Raw genomic sequence first — 22622 nt, 5'->3', positions numbered from 1 at the left:
TATATATATATATATATATATATATATATATATATATATATATATAAAAGAAAACATAGGCGTCTACATGGGAATAGAGACAGAGAGCATAAAGAACAAGAACAATAATAATGATAATAACAACCATAGAAATAAAAAAAAACAACCATGTGTGGATTGCATGTGGTCAGAAAAGGCCTTTTTTCACCTTTTTTTTCATTTTTTCAGTAATGTAGCATAAGAAATGCACACACGCAATGCTACAACATCGGAAGAACTAAAGAAAAAAGAGTAAACTGAAGGAAAACAAAAAAAAAAAACATCAGTAAAAGATGATATGTCATCTGGGATCATCAGGAAAAATGAGAAACTCTAGTAAAAAAAAAAAAAAGAATGAAACATAACGGGAAAAAAACACATTTTTGCAAGACAAAAACAGTGATTCTAGTTGTTACTGCTGTTGTTCTTGTTGTTGTTTATTTAAAACGAGAAGAGAAATGCAGAAAAGTGATGATTCATAAAACAAATGAAACACAGCAAAAAACGAAAAAAAGAAGGAAAAAAAAAACAACAGAGTTGACTCAATACATCCCGTTTGTAATGTAGAGTTCTACCTCTTTTTTTTCGCTTGAGGAAAAAATTATCTTTTTTTCTTTTTTTTTCTTTCTTTTTTTTTTTTTCCTACATGTAAAGCAATTAGTCAAAGTCGAGCCATGAGGGCTCAGCCGCTGGTGCTGCTGGTGTTTCCTCTTTAGCAGGAGCAAGGGTTTCGTCATTACCCGTTCTAGTAATCTCTGTCTTCTCTGTATAGTCATTCACTTCTTCTTCTATCTCATCCACTGCAGCTATTTCTTCTTCAACTTCCACTTCTGCTACTTCCTCTTCATGGTGTGATTCTGCTGCACCGTGTGCGTCAGACTTTGCATGCTCTTCTGCTTTAGCACTTGCTTCTGCTTCTGCTTCTGATGGGGCCTTCTCACTCATATGAACTGGGTGAGAAACATATTCTTCTTCAGCTTCTTCCTCCTTCTGGTGATGTTCATTAACCATCTCTTCCTCTACCACATCGTTATCATCATCAAGGTATTCAAGATTGTGGTTCTCATTTTCTGCAGTAGTCTTCTCTGTCGAAACGGGAACAATATCCTTGTTCGTATCCTTATTGGTATGATTATCATCATCATCATCCTCATCAAACCATGGTGGTGGGGGAGATTGGCCCCTTTCATTTTCCTTTTCACTCTTTTCTACATTTTCTTCTTCTGCTGGTGGTGGTGCTGTTGTTGTTGTTACTGGTTCTTCTACTGTAGCTGTATTGTTGACTGGGGTATCCAAGAAATCCAGTTCATCTGACTTATCCAGAGTGGGCTCCGCCTCTTCAGCAGATATACAATGAGAGGGTGTCCTTGCAGAATTTTTCGCTGTTGAATTCGATGCACGACGTCCAGCACGTATTTCTTGTTGTTGTTGTGCGTTACTGTTTTTCTGGCGTCTTTCCTCCAGACGTCGTTTGAGATCTTCCATGGATCCATCAACAGAGCCGCTGCGAGAACCAATGGGGGCGCTGGACGACCGCCGATCAGTGCTGATGGAAGCACGCGCCAATCGGTTCCTTGTTGCTGGTTCCTCCGAATCGCTCTTATTAACATATCCTTCTTGTTGTTGTTGTTGTTGTTGTTGTTGTTCTGCTTGTGTTTTGGGGTCTGATGTCTTCTTGGAGGCACTTGAGCGACGTCTTGTGGCTGGTGTGAGAGTGCCACTTGTCGTTGTGGAGATTTCAGTATCGCCCGACTTCTTCTCCGAGTGTGTACTTTCCCTTCTAGACTTTATACGTCTGTTGGATCTGGCAGTCAGCACCGCAATCTCAGCCCGCATTTGTTGTATCCTCTCATTAAGACGTTCCCTTTCGGTTCTCCCGCCTTTATATCTTTCCGTACTGTTAGTTTGCCTCTTCCTGGTGGATGGTGGGTTTAATTCACGCAGATGCTTCTTAAGTTGCGCAACATGTTGTGACTTTTGCATGAACGCTTCCTGAAGTGCACGAATTTCGTGATCATGTTGTGTGCGATCATGATGTTTCCCTCCCTCTTCATTTTCTGCTTTCGACAACTGTTCCTCCAGTTTCTGTACTCGCTGCTGTGCATCACGGCGTAACTTCATTGTCTCACTCAAATCACGTTGTGCCTTCTCCAATGATCGCTGCGTGAGAATTGTATATGCCTTTATCTCCTCATTAAGTCTTTTGTATCCATTTTCTGTATCCATATCCTCCTCACAGTGCAGCAATACCTTCTCATTCTGGCGAATAACCAATGATAGTGCACGCTTCTCCTCTGTTAAACTGGCGATATCGGTATTGCATTCTTCAATAAGAGCAAAATAAGAATGCAGGTGTCTATTTGCCGCCACTTTTTTTCGGAGATCATTGCGCTGAGCCAGCAGATAATCGCGATCACCTTTAAGCTCTTGTCGTGTGTATTCCCTGCGGATCGACTGTGTAACAGTTTGAACGGCTTTCCTTTGTTGTCGACGTGAGTTTGAGGCATTGCTGGTATTCACATCTCGTCTTGAACGGTTTGAATACCTTTCTGAACGTCCACTGTCCAATAGTTTTATGCGGAGTTCATCATTTTTTGAAAGCAATTCATCCAGTTCTTCCCTTGTTTTCACAATCATCTCTTCACTTTTAGGGGATGGGGCAGCTGGTTGAGATAGTTTTCCGTGGATAGATGGATGGGGTGCTGCAGCCGCGGCAGATTTTCGTTGCTGTTGTTGTTCTTCTTGTGATTGTTCTTCTTTTGATTGTTTATGTTTAGCAGAAGCCTTTCGTTTTTCAGATTCATCAATCATTTTCATCACATTCTCTGTCGTTACACCAGCCGAGCTAGACTTCCTGGAAACACTTGAAACACTTGAAAGTGTAGAGGAACTATCTACATGACTCAATTTTTCAGTGTTGTCTTTAGCCGGCTGTTCCTTTTTCACGCTGCTGTGCCTGCTGCCGATCAGGCTAGCAGAAGAACTGCTTTTCTTACTGCTTAATCCAGTCTCACTCCTTTTGGAAATTGAATGTACACTGTCTTTCTTGCTGCTTAATTCACTCTCACTCTTTTTGGAAATTGAATGTACACTGTTTTTCCTGCTGCTTAATCCACTCTCACTCTTTTTGGAAATCGAATGTACACTCTCTTTCTTGCCGATTAATCCACTCTCACTCTTTTTGGAAATTGAACGTACACTGTCTTTCTTGCTGCTTAATTCACTCTCACTCTTTTTGGAAATTGAATGTACACTGTCTTTCCTGCTGCTTAATTCACTCTCACTCTTTTTGGAAATCGAATGTGCACTCTCTTTCTTGCCGATTAATCCACTCCCACTCTTTTTGGAAATTGAATGTACACTGTCTTTCCTGCTGCTTAATTCACTCTCACTCTTTTTGGAAATTGAACGTACACTGTCTTTCTTGCTGCTTAATTCATTCTCACTCTTTTTGGAAATTGAACGTACACTGTCTTTCCTGCTGCTTAATTCACTCTCACTCTTTTTGGAAATCGAATGTGCACTCTCTTTCTTGCCGATTAATCCACTCTCACTCTTTTTGGAAATTGAATGTACACTGTCTTTCTTGCCGATTAATCCACTCTCACTCTTTTTGGAAATTGAATGTACACTGTCTTTCTTGCCGATTAATCCACTCTCACTCTTTTTGGAAATTGAATGTACACTGTTTTTCCTGCTGCTTAATCCACTCTCACTCTTTTTGGAAATCGAATGTGCACTCTCTTTCTTGCCAAATAATTCATTGCTTTGTTGACTGGAAGCACTGGTCTTCCTGACAATTGGCTTGTTGTCTTCTGCTGCTTTTGTACTATCAAGATGACCATGACTGCCAGCACTACTAGTACTACTACTGAACATACTGTTCTTGCTGCTTGCGGTTTTATGCTCTTCATTATCCTCAAAGTCATCACTGTATGTATCGTCCGCCTCCTTCTTTGTCGGCTCCGGCTCCGGCTGCGGCTGTGGCTGCAGCTCCTTCTCGGACTTCTTGCTGTGCTCTTCTTCAGAAGAAGAAGAGGAAGAAAAGGAGTTAAATGAAGTAATAGAGGCCATTATTTTCTTCTGTCACCTCTTAGTGAAACAGGAAATCGGGGGGCAAGAAATGGAGGAATAGAATTAAAGAGCAATAAAACTCTAAATGTGCGGGAAAAGGGACCCTAAAATAGGCTACGAGATAATGCACTCCCTAGTTTCTCAAACCAAAAAAGAAAAGGAAAGAAAGAAGAGAAACAAAAAAGAATAGCAAAACAAGAAAAATCAAAAGTATAAAATATAATACAATACATACATATAATATATAAAAAAAAACAGACACAATGTCAAATTGTAGCAAAGGAAGAGAAATTAAACAATAAAACACAAAGTTCCTTCTTTTTCTTCTTTTTTTTTTTTCTTTCTTTGTGTTCTAGTCTCTACATGGTAAAAGAGAGGGGATGTAAGCGTACATACACAAGATGGGGACGATTCCCATCCATTTCATCATCATTTCTGCTGTACAACACCATTACATTCAGAAAACTTCATGGTGACGCGTAAAAAAAAAGAAAACAAATTAAAAAACTCCTGAGCGCCCATAACGATAATAATCATTATGGCTTTATGACGCTGCAACTGGTGTTTTTTATACTTGTTGTTCTTGTTGCTACAGAGGCATTCCTTCTTCTTCTCCTTCTCCCACTTATAAATTTGTGGTAATCCAGAAACATTGTTTTACGGATAAAACGGAAGAAACACCAACCAGTGAATATACACGTTTTTTTTTTTTTTTTTTCTTTCTTAACAACTCACTGGGCGTCCAATATACGTCGTAACTCTGATCTCTGCTCCAGTGTTAGAAAGCCAGGGAATTTCGTGTCACACTCCACAATAAGATCCCCTCTTGGATTGGATGGATCTTCACTGCGTGTGAGTCCGTGTCCGGCCACACGGCGACGGTACTTTGGATGCACAATCTCATCAATAAGCACCGTGATTTCACTTCCCTCCATAGTCTTCACTGTGAGCGTCACTCCGCAGAGCGCCTCGCTGAGGGTGATGGGAATCACAACTACCAAGTCATCTCCCTCGCGGCGGAAACGATCATGCGGGAGCAGCTGCAGCGTCACCACAACATCACCACGCGCAAATCCCTCCTTCCAGTCACCCTTTCCATCCACAATAAATTTATCGCCCGCATGTGCACCCTTCGGCACGCGGAGATCAAAGTACTCCGGGACAACGGTTTCTTGTCCTTGACGGACAATGCGAGACTCCCACGTGGCTCGACGCACGGCGCCGTAGAAAACATCTTCTAGTGTAATAGGCAACTGCACCTCAATCGATGGCACCTTCGCAAGGGTCTTGGGAATCACCGCTGTGGTACTGAAGAATTCATGAAGATTATTGCGTAGTCCACTGATATTGCCAATCACTTGAAATGGATTATCTACACCAAAGAACTGACGAAAGACCGCATATGGGTCAATGGCGTCAAGATCAATACCTCCAGGAATGCCCTGTTGGCCTGTGCCACCATGCCGTACACCTTCCTCTCCGTATAAATCGTAAATACCACGCGCCTTTGGATTGGAAAGCACAACGTATGCTTGTGAAACGTGTTTGAACTGTTTCTCCAGTGACTTTGGGTCGGGGTGATCTGGATGGCACTGCGGATTGAAAGCCATAGACTGTCGGCGGTACGCCTTCGCAATAGCGTCATCATCCGCCTCGTGAAGGACACCAAGTACATCATACAGATTGGACATGGTAACTCAGAAAAAAAAAGAGTCCTCAATTTGAATTTTTTTTTTTTTTTCCTTCTCCCTATACGCCTTCTTTTTTTCCTTTTTTTTTTTTTGTTTGAGCCTGTGTTGTTCCTCTCACCTACTGGTATTGCTCCTATATAACGAGTAGAGCAAAAGAAAGAAATAAATGCTGCTTTCAAAAGCGGCTACAAAGTTTGTATCCGGAACAAAAGTGTTCACCAGCACAGACCCCAGAAGGATATGTACAAAGTAAAACAGGAAAAAAAAAAAAGGAAAGGGGTTAACGTCGGAGGAAAAATAAAAATAATATAATAATAACGATCATAGATACATTTACCATGAAAAACACAATAATAAAAGAAAAAGTAGTTAAGGGAAAAACACACACTAACAATAACAAACAGATCAACCCGTCTTTGTTCTTTCTAATTAAAAACGATTCCCTACTGAAATCACTTAGTTAGACGCTTAGTAATTCAGAAGAGGGAAAAAAAGAAGGTCTCTGGGTCCCTCCAACCTTTTTTACACACCTCTCTTCCCCTTCCAAGAGAAAGAGAGAGAAAGAAAGAGATAGGTAAAGATATAGTCAGAGAATGAGTGTATTTGTCTATGCAAGTATTTGTGTCCATTTGTTCCACACTAGCTCCCATAAGGATCCGTGTACAAACGGCGCCGCGGAATTGGTGAGGCACGTGCAGCGGAATAGGCTCGTGGAGACATTGACGACTGAACAGGTACACCAATCATTGGCGAATCTGTTGCCTCTCTATGCGCTCTAGCAGTTGAGGACATTATATGAGAAAAAGTAGTGCCATGTGAGTTTTCTCTCGTAGACACTGAAGCACGTGATGTACGTGATATATTATTACGAGGACGAGGATGTGTATATATACTTGATAGTCCCAAAGTCGTCGCTGTGCGTCGTCTTTGTGTGTTTGTAGAAACAAGAGATTCACGTGGGGGCCGTATAGCTTGCGAAGACTCATTGCGTCTCAGTGCAGTGGTGCTGTTAGAACGTGGTGGATTCCATCTACACTGTGCACTACGCGCCGATCGTGGTTGTGAGGCATGCGCACGTGATGGCAACTTCTCCAGTCGAGATGTTGTGGCGTTGCGACCCAGACGCAGTACAGGAGATGCCAAATCTTGAAGAATCGCTTTACTACTATTTCCTGTATGTTTATCGAACGCAGCTTCTGTCTCTGCTCCTTTCGCTGTTTTTATAACGGTCATCGCCTCAGGAGAGAGACAATGAATACTAGGTGGTATTACATCACGTCCTTGCATGGCCCGAAGTAAAGCTGTATGAACAAGTTCCTGTCGTGTGATTCTCTCTAGTTGTGTACGCCGTGTTTCCAGTAATTGGGATTTGCGTGAATGCACTGCAAAGACTACAAGAAGTCTCCTCATCGACCACGCATATTGACCACGCCACTCAGGTGTGAAACGAGAGGATGGGTGTAGTATAAATTCTTGCACATTTTCGTACGAATCCAGTATATCTTCGTCTTCAGTTAGACTAGCAATAACTTTTAGAGAAGAATCAAAAACTTCCATTTCTCGTCCACTTGCACCTGACGCAACAGAAAGTAGCTCTTTTATATCATTCACAGAGTTTACATAAAATGCCTCTCCAAGTAAACGATGCATAGAAGCTTGAATTGCAGCTTCATTCTCTCGAGACACACTATTCATTACACCACCTATGTTAAGAGAACTTAACCGTTTCCGTGTAATAACATCCGAAAGAATATGCAAAGAAGAAAGAAGTTCATTTCGTTTAGAAAGTAACTGAGGTAATGAAACCGTTCTTAACACTTCTGATTCTCCTGATGTCCATATTGGTGGTACCACTGGTACTGCTGATGAATTACGGGAGCTGCGATCGTTTATATATGCATCTTGTGAAATGGAATTCTTGGTATTATTATGCACGGAAAAAATAGATTGGGAAGAATTGAACGTCATATCGCGAGAAATACCATGAGACCCAAATCGTGCTTCTTCTAGCTCTTTCCTCAGGAATGAGAGCTGTTCCTCCAATCCCTGTACTTTTTGCTGTTCAGAAACAAGTTTATCCATGAGGAAAGCTACTTCTGAGCGCTTTCCTGGGCTGTTTTTTGCAGCATTAACGCTCTCCTCCTTACCATTGGCTACAACAAGGTTAAAGGAATCCTGGTTATCGTCATCATAAAGATACCCACTTTCATCCCTCCAGGATGATATAGCTTCTTGCATCTTGTCTCAAATACACCTAGTGGTAAAGAACAGAGAGAGAGATAGAGAGTATTACACTCCTTATATTTTTCTTTATTTCCTCACTCTCTCACTATATATACAATATATATATATATATATATATTTGCGCCCGTGCCTGCAAATTTATTAGACTGTAGAAACCCACTCTCCTACACCAGCCTACCTCTTGAGGAAAACCATGTGAAGCATTCATAATAAGAAATAAAAAAAACAAAACAATAGAGTGAATACAAACCCATAAAAATAAACAAATATAAATACCAATGGAAGAAAGAAAGAAAATTACAAGGGAAAAATTTTACACGAGTTGTGTGTAAATTACGCACATCTTTTATTAACAATCACGTCTACCATTATATATATATATATATGAACTTTAATTTGTCCACATCTACGTTCTTTTTCTTTTTCGCTTTCTTCTAAAAGAGGAAAGAAAAAAAAAAATAAGCAAGACGTAAAAGCAGAATAGCCTAAATAACTTACAAAATAATCACAAGTCAAGAAAAAAAAAGTACCTTTTCTTCGCTAACACCCAATACAGCTAATCTCATATACATAGATATATGCAATTATATGCGTGCGTGTGTATGTGTACGTTTTTGTGTGTGTCTGTGTGTGCCCACGACACGTATTGTCGTAGAGAAACCTCTAGTCTTCCTTTTTGGCCTGCAGTCCCTTTATGTCTGGGTGTTTCTCTCGCAGCTCCGTGATGGCGGCCCACACACGATCCCTGAGCTGCTCGGCTGTTTCAAACTGCCCCGCCTCAATGGGGTCGCCGCAGGAGACGTACACATCCGCCCGGTCCATGAGAGGCGAGCCCCGCGGCCAGCAGTTCTCCGTCCCGCTGATCGCCACCGGCACGATCGTCGCGTCCTCCTCGACGGCGAGGGTGAAGAAGCCGAGGCGGAAGGGCAGCAGCCCGCCGGCGGGGTTGCGGTTGCGGATCCCCTCCGGGAAGATCGCGAGGCGGCGGCCGCGGCGGAGTTTCGCCCGCGCGACTTCCATCATCACGCCGACGGTCCCCTTCACCGTCTCGAAGCCCGCCCGCTTGTCCTTAAAACACACCTTGAGGTCGTCGGCGTTGTGGAGGCACCAGCCGCCGAAGGGGACGCGGAAGAGATCGTCCTTCGCCACCCACGAGGCGTCGTGCGGGAGAATCGCGCGGATCATAATGAAGGGGTCCGCGCTGCTCAGGTGGTTCATCATCACAAGCAACTTGCGAGAACGCACCTCCGGCATTGGGCGGAGAATGTTCACCTTCCAGAATGGATTTACCACATCGGTGGAGATAAAGTTCACGTAGCGGAAGATATACCCACATTGGTCTTGCTGCCACGCACGGCTCTTAAAAGGGTACGTTACAATCATCAAAAGCACCTGTAGAATCCAAGCAAGAATCCAACTCAACGCCAGGCAGAGAATTACATATATCGTGACAAAAAGTCGAATGATAAGTGGAGAACCCATTTGTGGCAGAAGGAGTTCTACGAAGGAAACAACAAAAAAAAAGACGTATATTTGTGTATTTGTATATATTATGTATACAAATATGTATATATATGTGTAGTGCTAGAAAACAACGTACCTCCCTTTCTTTTGTGTATGAGCTATTGAATGGAGCTTGTACGTTATTGCAAAATTTAAGAAATCTTTCGTCCTTCCTTATTTTTATTATTAATAAAAACAAAAGTTAACAAAAGTAATTTACAGAATGCGAATAAATTCGAAAAAAAAAAAAACAGGTCATATAATAAAAAATACAAACGATAGATACACAAAGAAGAAACAAATCCTTCAAATATTTTTTCCTCTTTTTTTTTAAAAAAAAAAAACAAGAAAAACTCAAATAATAAAGATAGACCGAAATGCATAAAGTCAAGAAGCAAGGTTAAGAGCAAAAAAAAAAAGGAAAAAAAAATTGTAACGATAGTGATAATCACTTTCATTTAGACATACTATCAAAGTAGTAAAGTAAAATTAGTGGGGTGAGGTTGGGGTAGAGAATGCTTTATTCATCATGTGATACCAATCCATTGTTTGCTGCGAGCTCACCCATTTTATGTGTAAACCTCGCACTTCGCAGAATATGATGGGAGACATCTAATGAAGCACTCAAAACTCCCCATTCATTCGCCATTTGCCACGCAATGTCACTCAGTGAATCCAGAGACAAATTCATCAACTGTGAAGAAAGAGCCAATACAGCAACCGTTTCATATATTTCAAGGGCCATACTCGTTAGTTTCTCTGCCTTATCCGAAGATATTCTCTTCACATGTCGACATCTCTCAAACCAGTTTAAAAGTTGTTGTACCGCCTCTCTACAGCACTCTGTACAGGCATTCATATATACAGGATCTTTGCTGTAGTTCTCTGTTTGACAAAGAGGAAAAGGAATCCATATACCTTTAAATGCACGTACGGTAAGTAGCAACACTGATAAGAAAACACGCGCACATGATTCCGATAAAGGCATCCAATTATATTGGATACACCACTCTAACACTCGTTTCACACAATAAAGGTGTTCATTCTTTACCGGTGCCGCAATGCCAATCGGTAACAAAGACAAAACCGCATTTGTGAGATCCTTCTCAGATTCTGCAGATTTATTATTAATATCGTTTGAGAGAGAAGAGTTTAAATGATATGACTCCAGTGTCTCTAAAGCAAATTCCAACGCCGCCTCACCAATCACAATCATACCGCAACGAAACGCAACACCAGATATTAAAACATTCAAGTGAAGTTTTTCAACAATATCTACTACTGCTGGAACAGTAACGAGAGAAAAGGTTAAAAAGGCCTTTATAGCACCTCGATGTTTTTCTTGTGAAAAATTAGAAGCGTATTGATAAGCAAATGCAAGTGCACGAGTAGTGGAAAGTGAAAAAATAGAGTTAAATCGTGGTAGGAAATGACGTGCCTCACACATAATTCGAAGGGCCTCCTCAGAAGAAGACGTTTTATCTAGTATTTGTAGAAATACTCTTTCTACTAGTTTCATCTCTTGCTGAGACTCACTCAATAAACTTACGTGTAAACTATCATCGTGAAGTATTTTGCATAATTGAAGCACTTTATCAGCAGAAAGTATACACAGTGAAGCATTAGGATCCGATTCATTTTTAATAATACGTTTAAGGAGAATAACGGTAAGCTGATGTCGAAATACAGTTTTAGATTCTTGTAGTAATGATATGAAATGCTCAGACTCAAGGAGAGTGTTTGGATTTAGAGAGATAATTAAAGAGAAAAGCATATGAAAAAGGTTTTCTGATATTACTTCTGAGGACTGGTTGGTGAAGGTATGAGAGGACGTAGTAATAATTTCTCTAACGAGTCCAAGAAGAACATTCACTTGTTTAAACCCCAACTGTACGGCGCTAAATTGAATTAAAGCACCACAAAGATCCATTAATTCACCCGTTAAATTATTGACTTTTACAATAGATACACTTTCCTCCTCTGTTCCGTTATCTTGTATTTTGGACCGTTCCGTTTCCACCAATTCCCATATTTTATTCAAAAACTTAATTCGGCCACTTCTTGAGATAGGAAGGTGTTTCACATGCGCTAATGATAAACACAGTGTTTCTAACAGTTTTAATTGTGAAACCAAACGCGTTGGTGTGGACTGTAACGACATGCAAAGTAAATCTTCCACACTATACCATGATAATAACATCTCAACAGGAAAAGCTCGCCATACACATATGAGTAGACATGATGGGTTTCCAAGTCCTTCCACTATGATATGAACCACATTTTTAAGAAAAGTCCGTTGATCCAGTACTGCAGCATCCCCATAACGAACCACAACATCTAGTTGCCATTGAAGGGATGGTATAAACAGATCTAAATAATCCAAACGGCTAATATCATTTCGAGTCTTAATGGTTTCTAAGAAATCATCAGGAATATGCTCAAGTGCCTCTAGTGAATCCAATACTGCTTGATCAAGACTAGAGGCAGTTGCCCATCCCGGTTTACTGAAAACTTTCATCGCAGCAGCAGATAAATACCAACGAAGATGTACGGCTACAAGTGGATCAGCTATTCCACGAATTTGCATTGCCAATCTCCTAACAACAGTCTCTGAAACAACCCGTGTTTTTTTCGTCATGTATCGAAAACACTTTAGTAGCGATAATTCAATACAAATACGTGGTATGAGTTCACGAATAGAGTTTATCTTTAAAAACCAATTGTAGCACATTTCTACTGTCTCAGAAGGAATCAAATCATCCGAAGCATTAATACCCCTCTTAAGAAGTGTAGCCACGATATCACTATGTTCCTCTGCTGTGGTCTGCAACCGGCGAGTGACCAGATCCCCAAAGGTGTCTAACACTTGGGCCACCAACACATAAACAGATGGATAACAAGTGGGTAAGGTCATGTTAGAAAGTAATCTTGCCGCCTGAATGGCTATACGAAGACTTTGCACCTTTTCCCCACGACACCATGCGTTCTTAAGATGATGATGAAGTTTTTCTACGAGTGTAACGAGTTTTTGCTGGGAAACACTTCCACCAGCATCACTCTTGTTAGCGATATTCATACTCTGCAGGGATTCATTAAACTCATCGCGAAAACGATACTGTGATTGTGATGCATGACGTTCCGGCTGCCCAACTGCTGATAAACGTTCTGCATGTGCATGTGTTTTTGTTTCCTCTGATAAAATAACGGAATCCCGCTCTTTCTCCTCCTCTTCCTCGCCAAACACTATAAACGAGTGAATAGGATAAGTGATAGAATAGGTTGAAAGAACCTCCTTGCGTACGGACTCGCCATGAAGTACGCGTCTGGGTCCCTTTGGTTTATACGAATACTTCGTATTCAATACACCTGATATCATCGTCTGATCAAAGTCATCCGTCCAGTATTCTTTTTCTTCTTTCTTTTGTACTTCCTCTTCTTCTTCTTGTTCTTCTTGTTGAGATTGACGGTGGAGGTGTTGTCTCTTTCGCTGCTGCTCAATTTCCGCACTTATTGCCTGAAACCCCGCCACATCACTAAGTGGATGCAATATCGTATATGGACTTGTAGATATCATGGCAGCAGTATAATGGATTTGATCGTCACTAGATCTTATTTTTCCCCGTTCTTTTACCAATCCAGTGGGTCACCTGGAAAAGTAAAAGTAAAAAAAAAAAAGGAAAAAAGAAGAAAAATAATTAAGTATTAAAATCACAATAATCAGTATCAAACTATCACCATTTTTTATATTACCAAAAAGAAGGAAAAAAAAAGGCCATATATCCTTTGTAAAAGGAGAAAACCCAATCACACATTTTTCTTTCATTCTTTTGTTTCTTTTGCATTTAAACAAAAAAAAACAAATCACATAAGAAAGAGGTTGTACATTCATATGAATAGAGAGAGAAGAGTCAACACGAAACAACAAAAAAAAAAAAAAACATACTGGTTATTTTCAACTACTCATGAGTCAAAACTCTCTAAACATTGATCCTCCTCCTCAACAACATCATCATCATCATCATCATCATCATCATCATCATCAACACCCTGGTTTGCTAGGATCTCTCGTAAAGTAAGGCCATACCTTCCTTTCTTTATACTTTGAATGGCTAACCGGTACTGGTTCATATCATCAGTGGGACGTATAGGTACCACCGCATTTCTACTCCGTCTTACACTCGTATGGTAGGAATCACGTAACTCCAGTGGAAAATACGAAACTGTTCGCGCAAGGTTGTCATTAGAGCTAGTTGTTGTCAATAAATGATTAAACTTCACTGGGCAGCTACGGGAACGACACACAGCGGAGGAATTCCTGGTATCATTATCACCACCAACACCGACACCTCTTCCTCCACCGCCACGACCATCATCAAAATCTACGAAACTAAAACGAGTACTAGAAAAACCTACTGCAACACCTTTGCTACTTTCGGCATTAATGTTACTTCTATCATCATGTCGAGCAAAATGTGATTTAAATCCAAGTTTATCAGATCCCAAGCTTTGACGAAGACGTCCACCAGAAGAACGTGAAAGGTATGCCTTCACTAGATCTCTGCGTGCCGTGGCTTTTTGATCTGGTGTTAATAAATTCATAGCATCAACACATGACCCATGATCAATCATAGTTCTATCAGATGCTTGAGATGAGGTATGTAAATGATGTAAAGACCCACGTCTATGCAATCGATGACGGAGATCTTTAGAGCTTCGTTGGGTCGGTAATGATACACTAAGCACAGCACTTAAAGAAGGGGTATTACAGTTGCTGGCATGCATTGATTTGTCACACCTTTTATCGATATCATCTATTGCAACACTATCAAATACTTCAGACTCGGAAGTTGTTGTGTAACGAAAGGCACCACAAGTATGTAAACCAACGACATCCTCAGAATATTCGGGTGGCTTCTCAACAGATACGTCTTCCCATTGTTCACCTAGAGAAACACAAAAGAGAGACTTGAGTGAAATATCAGGGGCGCTAGCGCACTCACTTGTCGTGACACTTGCGCTAGGTGTACAACTGCTGGTATATCGTGGATTATTCGCATCAGCAGGTGTATCCCTATCGTCCTCCATCCTACCGCACGAAATTTAAAGCTTCTCTCTATCTATATGTATATATAATTATCTCTGCGCTCTTCCCCTTGCACTTCCACTACCACCGAAAAAAGAAATAAAAAAATGACGGAGACTCTTCTAATGTCAGAGTCTACACTAATTAGACTCACGAAAGAGTGAGTACACGGAAAAAAAGTGACTTCAACAGATCTTGCAAAAGAGAGAGAGAGAAAAAAAAAGAAAAAAGATGACATACAGTCCAAGAGTATACGAAAAGGGAAAGGAAGAAAGAAAAAAAAAAAACGGGATAAACTCAAAAAAAAGAACAAAAAAAATATACAAAAATGCCCATTCGCATAACTAACGGTAAATTAATGCACGTGTACGTTGTGTTTATTATTTTATTGAGTTCAGTTACCCGTTCTTTTTTTTTGTCACTGTTGTTGATATTGACGTTCTTCTTCTTGTGAAAACTGATAGTAGTATAAGAAATGTACTGAAAAAGAAAAAGAAAAACCATGAGTGAGAAATACTTCATCATGTGAGCTTAAAACACCTACTATTATTCCCCATCATCAGCCTTTATCTTTTGTACCCTTTCCGCCTCCACAACCCCGGTATCATCCACCTTTTCACCATCACTATCATCACCGCATGCTTGTTTTTCTTCTTCTTCTTCCTCTTCTTCTTCTTCTTCCTCCTCCTCCTCTTCTTCTTCCTCTTCTTCAGTACTGCTCTCGTATTCTTGTTGCCATGCCTTCTGGTTCCTTAGTTTCCCTCGCTTTGCGTTCAGTGGGACTACATCCATAAGGTCAAGGTTATTAAAGTCTATTTGTCGACGTTCCGCACTCGCTTGCACCTCTGCCTCTACGAATTGTTCTTGAAAAGCAATCACCTCATTCGCATCAGCACACGTGACGTACCCACGCAACAACTCTGCATTAACATCAAAGAAGCTCTCACCCCACGGAAAGTGCGCCATCACCACTCTTGCATCCTCCATGCGTCCTACGATGGCTAGAGCTCCGGCGAGTGCCTCGGCGCAGTTGAGCTTTGACGGTCGTCCGTAGTTCACTGGATTTGCGGCGATGAGCAGCGGCAGTAGTCGTGGGGCGCCCATCCGCATGCGTGTCCACGGCACGGCGTCCAACTGATTCCACGAGCAGTCCACCACAGCGGCGCCGTACTGTGCGATGATGCCGGCGTCCGCTGGAGAGACGACCTGCGAGGCGTTTGGAGTGAGGACGACGCCGTGGAAGGGCTCGCGGAGTTGGAGGAGGCGGAGGGCCCGCAGGCGGTGGAGGCGGCGGCCGGAGCAGGCGTTGGGGTCGCACTGCCCAAAGTCCCACATCGCCAGCGGAACCCCGCAGCGGCCAGGGCCTCGATGATCCCCCCGGGGCTTTCCCATCACTCAACACTCCACAGTATATATATATTATATGGGAGGGAAACTATGAGGAAAGGAATGGAAAGGAAAAAAGAAGGAAGGAGGAGAATAGAATACAGTACACAAGAAAAGGGAAAAAAAGGAAACGGATAAATATTTTTAAAAAAAAAATGTAAAGTAAGAGAGAAGAGGGAGTTGGTTGTAGAAGATGATGAGGCACAAGGGTGTGAAACACTTCTCGCGTGAACTCCTTACGTGAAAGAAGAAAAGAAAGAAAAAAGAAACATGGTGATTAACTCAAATTACAATCATCCCTTATAAGGTATGTATCAACCAAATTTAATCGTATTTCCTCTGTGTGTTAATATACCTATACTACCCAGGTAGCTTAAATAGCAATAGTAGCACTAGGCATATTAAAGAGGTAAAATTTACTAATACCTTCTCTTCACTCGCTTACCAGTCTTTGCTCCTGCTACTGAGATATCAGCCGTTGCTGTGCTCTCGTTTTCCTCAACCTTTACAGACATGTTAGTATCCCCACCTTTTCCTGTGGTAGGCAGAGACGGATTTACTTCTTCTTCATTTGCCATCTCCTTGCGACCTCGCTTCTTATCGCCTGACATAAGATTCTCTTCAACCTCACCAAAGCGTTCCTCTCCAACACGTTCTTCTCGGCTACGTTTGGGCCGCATGCGCTTCTCCAAATACGCTTCTCTTTCCTTTTCCAGTTGGAGAAGGTGCTCCACGTACTTTTGTCGCTTTACTCGATGCTTCTTCGCCATGTTACTAATTTACCACAACAGTGATCAAGAGAAGAACAATTTCTTGTCTGTATTTCCTTCCTTTCCAAGTGGAAAAACCAACAAGTCAAAGAAGAAAGATAGTTTCCTTTATCAAGCAAGAGCAATATGAATAAAATAAAACAAAAAAAAGCATGAATCATAATTTTTAAAAAAAAGAAAAAACAAAGACAAACCCTGCATGCGTGAAAACATATAGAAACAGACACCAAAAGCGAACATTCAGAGAAAAAATCTCCCAACATATTCTATTCTACATCGTCAACGATTCAATCACATATGAAAAAAAGACAACTAGTGACTAAACCTACATATAAAGAGGAGCATATTTTCTGCCCTTTCTTTTTTTTTATTCTTTTTTCATCATCTTTTTCTTTTCCCCGCCTTGTTTCGTTTTTCTCTTGTTGTTCTTATTCATTCCCTTTCTCAGCTATCAGTGCAAGATATACCGAGTACAGTGAAGAGATTCGAATACAAAAATAAAAGACAAATAAAAAAACGCCAGTCACTTGTTCTTCTTCTTTTTCCGACACCTCATCACCAACGCATAATCATCAATATCATCAAGAATAACAGGAATGGTATCATTTTACCATAATAATAATAATAATAATAATAATCATCATCATCATCATTATTATCGAAAGAATTCCTCATCCTCATCCGCTTCTTTCATGGCCACCGAGCGGTGTTTTGTCTCTGCATTTTTAACTGTTTCCACAGGTGGTCGAGAGCGCCACATAATAGGTTTCCCACGGTGTTTCACCACAGGGGCCTGCGAACGCTCAAGAGCACGTTGATTACGTTCCTCTCGCTCTGATGATTGTTTAGCCAAATGCAACATACGTGCCTTTCGGCGTCTTTCCTTATCACGTGCCTTAATAACGCTCATAATGAGGGACTCCTCTACACCATTCTCTGGATTAGTGATATACCGGTGGTACTCATCAACTTTGTTTTCAATAATGGTAAGCATCTCCACAGGTCCCATATTAGCACCCGCATCATCGTCTGCATGATCTACATTACCACCCGTACCACCTCCAAGCGCTGATGGGGATGGGTTAATTTCCTTCTTTTTGCCTTTTCCTTTGCCAGTAGTCAATGGTGATGTGGGTCGAGGTTTTTTGCCCGTCGCTGTAGTTGACCCTTTTGACTTTTTTAATCTATGCGCTTGATCGCCTGCTCCCTCAGCTTCCTCACCATGGGCTCTGGTACCAGGGGTAGGGTGTTGGTTAATACAGCTAAATATCTCCGCAACTGCAAGTTCAATACGTTTCTTTAGTTCTTCCTGTTTCATAACAGTTTCCTCGTCTTTTTGTCTTGGACTTGATAAACCTTTTGTTCGTCTTGAACCATCACCCGCAGCAGCAACAGCGGTATCACTGCTTTCCAAATCAGCTAACCGTTCCTCAAGTTGACTTAGCCGTTGTTGCGCTTCTTTAATACGTGTTGCCAATGACTCCATTTGTGCATGTCGTTGACGTACCATAGTTGTCATTTCTTCTTGTTCACGTAAATATTCCATTGCGACACGCTCAAGTTCTTCCTCCAGTTCTTGACTGTTCTGTATAAGAAATAAATTTCCTTCCTCAACATTAATAAATATGTCTAAAATTTGGTCTGGTTCTGCAAAGTACATTGGAATTCGCTCCTGTGGATAATCATTATCTAGTATAGCGCGGACTTTCTCTACTGGTAATGCTGAAACTTCTTCCTTAATACGCTCAGCTGCGTTTTCTTGTCTTTCCTGTGCCTCTGCCTCGAGAGTATGCTGCAATTGTTCTAATAATGTTTCCAATGGAATTTCTTCTTCTTCTTCGTCTCCATTGGATTTATTACCTGCGCCGTTTTCAAGAAAGCTGGCCCTATCCCGTACAGAACTGAAAAACTGCACACGGGATGCACGACGGGCAGCTTGGATGGCTGCCGCATCTGAGAGTTCTTGTGCACGTTGTGCATATTTTTCCTCTGTCTCGCGTAATATAACCATATTAGCATCTTTCACACGAAGATCACACAAAACATCATAAAACCATTGTGGTGGAGTAAGGCTGTCCATAAAACTTTTGTATTCCTTGCATAACTCCAGTTGAGCCTCCGTCTTGCGCATATCTTGCTCCACGTGCCCAATTTGAGCTGAGAGTTTCTTAATATCAATAAGACGTTCTTGTTTCGCCTTACTCTCTACTTCTGCACGACGCACTGCAGCATCTTGTTCCAAATTGCTATGTTTGAGAAAATTATTAAATTTCTCTTCTGTACTTGCGAGTTGCTCTTGCTGTTGACGAAGCCGCTTCTCTACGCGGTCCATTTCTTCTTCCAAGTGACGTTTTTCTGCTTCCTTATTAGCGAGAGCTAGTCGCATGAGCCCCACTTCTCGTTTTTTGGCAATGAATGCCTCTGTACTGTGTGTTTCTTTTATCTCCACAGTGCGTGTACCCCGGGTTTGTCGTGCGGAGGTGTTTGTAGATGTTGTATTATGAAGTGCGATGGACTGTGTATTTGTTTTTTGTGTTTCACTCAGCCGTGTTGCGGCGGCCCACTCTCTTGCCATGGCAGCGTCATCCCGTTTAATATCCTCCGCGACGGTGCCGTCGGTGTTGCCGGGGGTGGCCGGTTCCCTGAAGGGATTTGCCCCCCGTGGCATCTCACGTGTGGGTGGTGTTCGTGTGGTGATCACCCCTCCGTTTTAACCCAGAAGGATAGAAAAGAGAGAAGAAAAAGAGAAAAGAAGAGAAAAGTGAAAAACTAATATAGTGTGGGAGGTAGACTCATAATACAGGGGGGGGGGTATATCAAAGTGATACAGATAAAAGTATTTTGGGAATGGTAATATTTCAGTATTTAGAGGAATAAGAAAATATTTGAACAAGAAGAGAAAGAAAAAAAAAAAAAAGTGAAATGGTAATAATGTTTGCGTTCCCTCAAAATAATTAAAAAAAAAGGGATGAACTCAAGACATACCAGACTACTTCCCGTATGACTAAATACACGCAAAGAGAAAAACAAAAAAAGACGACGATGGAAAACACTGCATCGCCAAAGAGCGAGGAACCCAAAAGAAAAAGGGTCCTATAAACGCCCATTGATGGTCTACCGTTTCATCCTCCATTTACAGTACAATAACACACACAAACACAGTTACGCAAAAATATATTATATACGCCATTGGGTATGAAACTGTTCCGCTTTTTAAGTTCAACGGAAGTAGAAATTGACGTTTGGCTTTCCAATTGGTTTTTTTTTCTTTTTGTTCCTCCCCTTCCCCAGAGCAACAGAGACACTCTAAAAAATGAGAAAGACATAGACTGAGTGCATTTATCATTTTCTAGAATGTAACGAGGACATCACCCAGCTAAACGTTTACCAACTTTTTTCTCCTTATTTTTCTTTCCTTTCGCATATTCACTTTTTTTTTTCATGTGTTCCGTCTAGAGGCTTTACCTCTCACCACGACAAGGTCTATTTTTTTTTTCTTTTCTTAGTTTCAATTTGCTCATGGGGGTGGTGAAATCAGCTTTCCTGGTCTTCGAATTGTATTATCCGATCCTTGCGGCGGCGGCTGATACGGATATTGTTCTTGATATTGTGGGGGTTGCTCCTTTGGCCTTGGTGGTTGATATTGTGGAGGTTGTTCTTGTGGCCTTGGCGGTTGATATTGTGGAGGTTGTTCTTGTGGCCTTGGCGGTTGATATTGTGGAGGTTGTTCTTGTGGCCTTGGCGGTTGATATTGTGGAGGTTGTTCTTGTGGCCTTGGTGGTTGATATTGTGGAGGTTGTTCCTGTGGTCTTGGCGGTTGATATTGTGGAGGTTGTTCTTGTGGTCTTACTTGTGGATATTGTGGAGGTTGTTGTTGTGGCCTTGGTGGTTGATATTGTGGAGGTTGTTGTTGTGGCCTTGGTGGTTGATATTGTGGGGGTTGCTGTGGTGGTCTCTGATGTTGTGACTGCTGCTGCTGTTGTTGTTGTTTTCTTACTTCGTAGTCAGCAGAATCAAAGAACTGTTTCTGTGGCGGTAGCTGCATACCGCGAAGACGTGGGTCCCGCTTTTTTGGCATTCTAACATCCGGAGGAACTCCCCTCTCAGACATATTCGGTATTGCTAGGATAAAAACAAATAAAAATATAGATATAAATATCTCCCTCAGAAATACGAAGTACCAATAACCAACACTCGAAGGAGACGTGCGAAAACGATTGTTTTTTGCACCTACTCCCTCTTTTATAACAATGGCTTGTTAAAACCTATAAAGTTAAATTAATTGTACAGTATGCAAAGAAAACAGGGAGAAAAAAAAGGGGATCAAGACTAAACCACAGCGACTGTGAGAAAGAATATAAGGAGAAAGTGATAAACCAGGAAAAAAAGAATTTAAAAAAGAGATAAATTGTGAAATGCAAAAAAAAAAAAAGAAAGCATCTTCATGAAAAAGAAATGCAGTCCTTTATGAATACATCAAATGCTGCACCGAAGATGTCTCTGTAAATCTATGTTTGTGCCTTTTGGGATTCTCTGTCTGTAGTAAACTTTAGCAAAAGTTAGAAAAAGCGTACGCGACACAGAAACACACCCACACAGAAACACAGAAATACCGAAATATTATCACAGCTGAGTGTATATATATATATATATATATATATATATATTGCATGAAAATTAGGAAACTGAAAGATATACTCTGTCACGAAAAAAGGAGGCGCACAACCCAAAAGATTACAAAAGAAAAAAAAAAATCTTGTTCCTCCTCCGCAGACTCGTATGCAAACAGCGCTGGAAGTCATCCCACACATCAGACACCGATCCTTACAAATCCATGTCCTCCTCATCGTCATCGTCGTCGCTTATTCCTCCGGTCAAATCACTCATCTTGAAGAATGGTTCCGGGTTTGCTGAGTGGTTCACCGGCTTCAGCTCCACTGGTTCCTCAGTTTTATTGCTCTTATTCCTAATGGCCTCCTCCCGCCGCTTGGTGAATCCCTCCTGCCACTTCTCATAGCGTTGAATGCGGCCCAACTCGGCCTTCATACTAGCTTCTGTGCCCACACACACTGATGTTATTGACTCGCCAAGTGACTCCGGTCGTGTGGAGTTCTCATCGGTGCTGCCGTCGCAGAGCCGCCACTCCACGTTGGTGAGATTCTGCTCCTCACGCACCAGCGCTATCATCGCTTCCTCCTCCTCGCCCATCACACGCGTGCAGAAGGAGCGTACAGCTGTTTTGCTTGTTTCCTTCAGTGCCTTAGAGTCCTGTGTACTGTAGTGCTGGGCAAAGGGAAGGTCAGACTTTTCCGACTCATACACGCGGATTCGCTTATCTGTGTCAAGTCGTAGCACAAAGTTCTCCTCAAGCTCATCGTTGCAGATCTTTTCAAGCACCTCCACCGCACGCAACTCACTTGTTGCATACGCCTGTCGTTTGAGTTTATTAGTTTCGCTGAGTCGGTGTGTAGTGAGAAAACTGGCACCACTTCCGCCGTGCTCAAGTGAGGCGTTCATACGGCGTCCCAAGTACTCCGCAAAGGCCAGACAGGCAGAACAATCCAAATAGGCATATGATGGTTCATGAATACGAAATCGGGGATCATTGGGGTCGGCCGCGAAGACAGATAATACATCTCCTGTAATCAGCAAACATAAAATTAAAAGCAGAGATGAAGCATTTATACCACGGGAACTGAAAAAACAATGACGCATTTTTATTCCTCCTTAAACGTACTCTTTAGATGAGGTTATTAATTCTCCCTTCGGATTGGTGCGGTATTTGTACTTCAGTATAGGGTATTTGTATGTGTGCGTGTCTAGTTCACTTGTTTTTTTTTTTTTTTTTTTTTT

At 41.5% G+C, this 22622-nt stretch overlaps 10 protein-coding genes across 10 annotated transcripts; all 10 read right to left on the bottom strand.

Moving 5' to 3' along the window:
- Positions 1-675: 675 nt before the first annotated feature.
- TM35_000171530 (uncharacterized protein) lies at positions 676-4092 on the bottom strand (the record flags this gene model as incomplete). The annotated part of the gene is made up of 1 exon (XM_029026232.1): positions 676-4092. One exon carries the CDS (start codon positions 4090-4092, stop codon positions 676-678), a length of 3417 nt encoding a protein of 1138 aa, XP_028882347.1.
- A 731-nt stretch (positions 4093-4823) lies between these two features.
- On the bottom strand, positions 4824-5783 carry TM35_000171520 (putative heat shock protein-like protein; the record flags this gene model as incomplete). The annotated part of the gene is made up of 1 exon (XM_029026231.1): positions 4824-5783. One exon carries the CDS (start codon positions 5781-5783, stop codon positions 4824-4826), a length of 960 nt encoding a protein of 319 aa, XP_028882346.1.
- A 639-nt stretch (positions 5784-6422) lies between these two features.
- TM35_000171510 (uncharacterized protein) lies at positions 6423-8021 on the bottom strand (the record flags this gene model as incomplete). The annotated part of the gene is made up of 1 exon (XM_029026230.1): positions 6423-8021. One exon carries the CDS (start codon positions 8019-8021, stop codon positions 6423-6425), a length of 1599 nt encoding a protein of 532 aa, XP_028882345.1.
- A 669-nt stretch (positions 8022-8690) lies between these two features.
- On the bottom strand, positions 8691-9509 carry TM35_000171500 (1-acyl-sn-glycerol-3-phosphate acyltransferase; the record flags this gene model as incomplete). The annotated part of the gene is made up of 1 exon (XM_029026229.1): positions 8691-9509. The coding sequence occupies one exon, from the start codon at positions 9507-9509 to the stop codon at positions 8691-8693; it is 819 nt and encodes a 272-aa protein (XP_028882344.1).
- Positions 9510-10050: 541 nt separating this feature from the next.
- TM35_000171490 (UPF0505 protein C16orf62) lies at positions 10051-13104 on the bottom strand (the record flags this gene model as incomplete). The annotated part of the gene is made up of 1 exon (XM_029026228.1): positions 10051-13104. One exon carries the CDS (start codon positions 13102-13104, stop codon positions 10051-10053), a length of 3054 nt encoding a protein of 1017 aa, XP_028882343.1.
- Positions 13105-13490: 386 nt separating this feature from the next.
- Positions 13491-14615, bottom strand: TM35_000171480 (uncharacterized protein; the record flags this gene model as incomplete). The annotated part of the gene is made up of 1 exon (XM_029026227.1): positions 13491-14615. One exon carries the CDS (start codon positions 14613-14615, stop codon positions 13491-13493), a length of 1125 nt encoding a protein of 374 aa, XP_028882342.1.
- A 544-nt stretch (positions 14616-15159) lies between these two features.
- TM35_000171470 (pre-rRNA-processing protein TSR3) lies at positions 15160-16005 on the bottom strand (the record flags this gene model as incomplete). Its single annotated transcript, XM_029026226.1, has 1 exon — positions 15160-16005. One exon carries the CDS (start codon positions 16003-16005, stop codon positions 15160-15162), a length of 846 nt encoding a protein of 281 aa, XP_028882341.1.
- A 413-nt stretch (positions 16006-16418) lies between these two features.
- Positions 16419-16769, bottom strand: TM35_000171460 (uncharacterized protein; the record flags this gene model as incomplete). Its single annotated transcript, XM_029026225.1, has 1 exon — positions 16419-16769. The coding sequence occupies one exon, from the start codon at positions 16767-16769 to the stop codon at positions 16419-16421; it is 351 nt and encodes a 116-aa protein (XP_028882340.1).
- Positions 16770-17424: 655 nt separating this feature from the next.
- On the bottom strand, positions 17425-19437 carry TM35_000171450 (flagellar associated protein; the record flags this gene model as incomplete). Its single annotated transcript, XM_029026224.1, has 1 exon — positions 17425-19437. The coding sequence occupies one exon, from the start codon at positions 19435-19437 to the stop codon at positions 17425-17427; it is 2013 nt and encodes a 670-aa protein (XP_028882339.1).
- Positions 19438-21593: 2156 nt separating this feature from the next.
- TM35_000171440 (uncharacterized protein) lies at positions 21594-22484 on the bottom strand (the record flags this gene model as incomplete). Its single annotated transcript, XM_029026223.1, has 1 exon — positions 21594-22484. One exon carries the CDS (start codon positions 22482-22484, stop codon positions 21594-21596), a length of 891 nt encoding a protein of 296 aa, XP_028882338.1.
- Positions 22485-22622: the final 138 nt, after the last annotated feature.

The sequence above is a fragment of the Trypanosoma theileri genome, assembly GCF_002087225.1.
Source record: "Trypanosoma theileri isolate Edinburgh chromosome Unknown TM35_Tth_17_V1, whole genome shotgun sequence".
Lineage (NCBI taxonomy): Eukaryota > Euglenozoa > Kinetoplastea > Trypanosomatida > Trypanosomatidae > Trypanosoma > Trypanosoma theileri.
The sequence above is the reverse complement of the archived record's forward strand: the minus strand, read 5'-3'. Positions and strand labels throughout refer to the sequence as shown.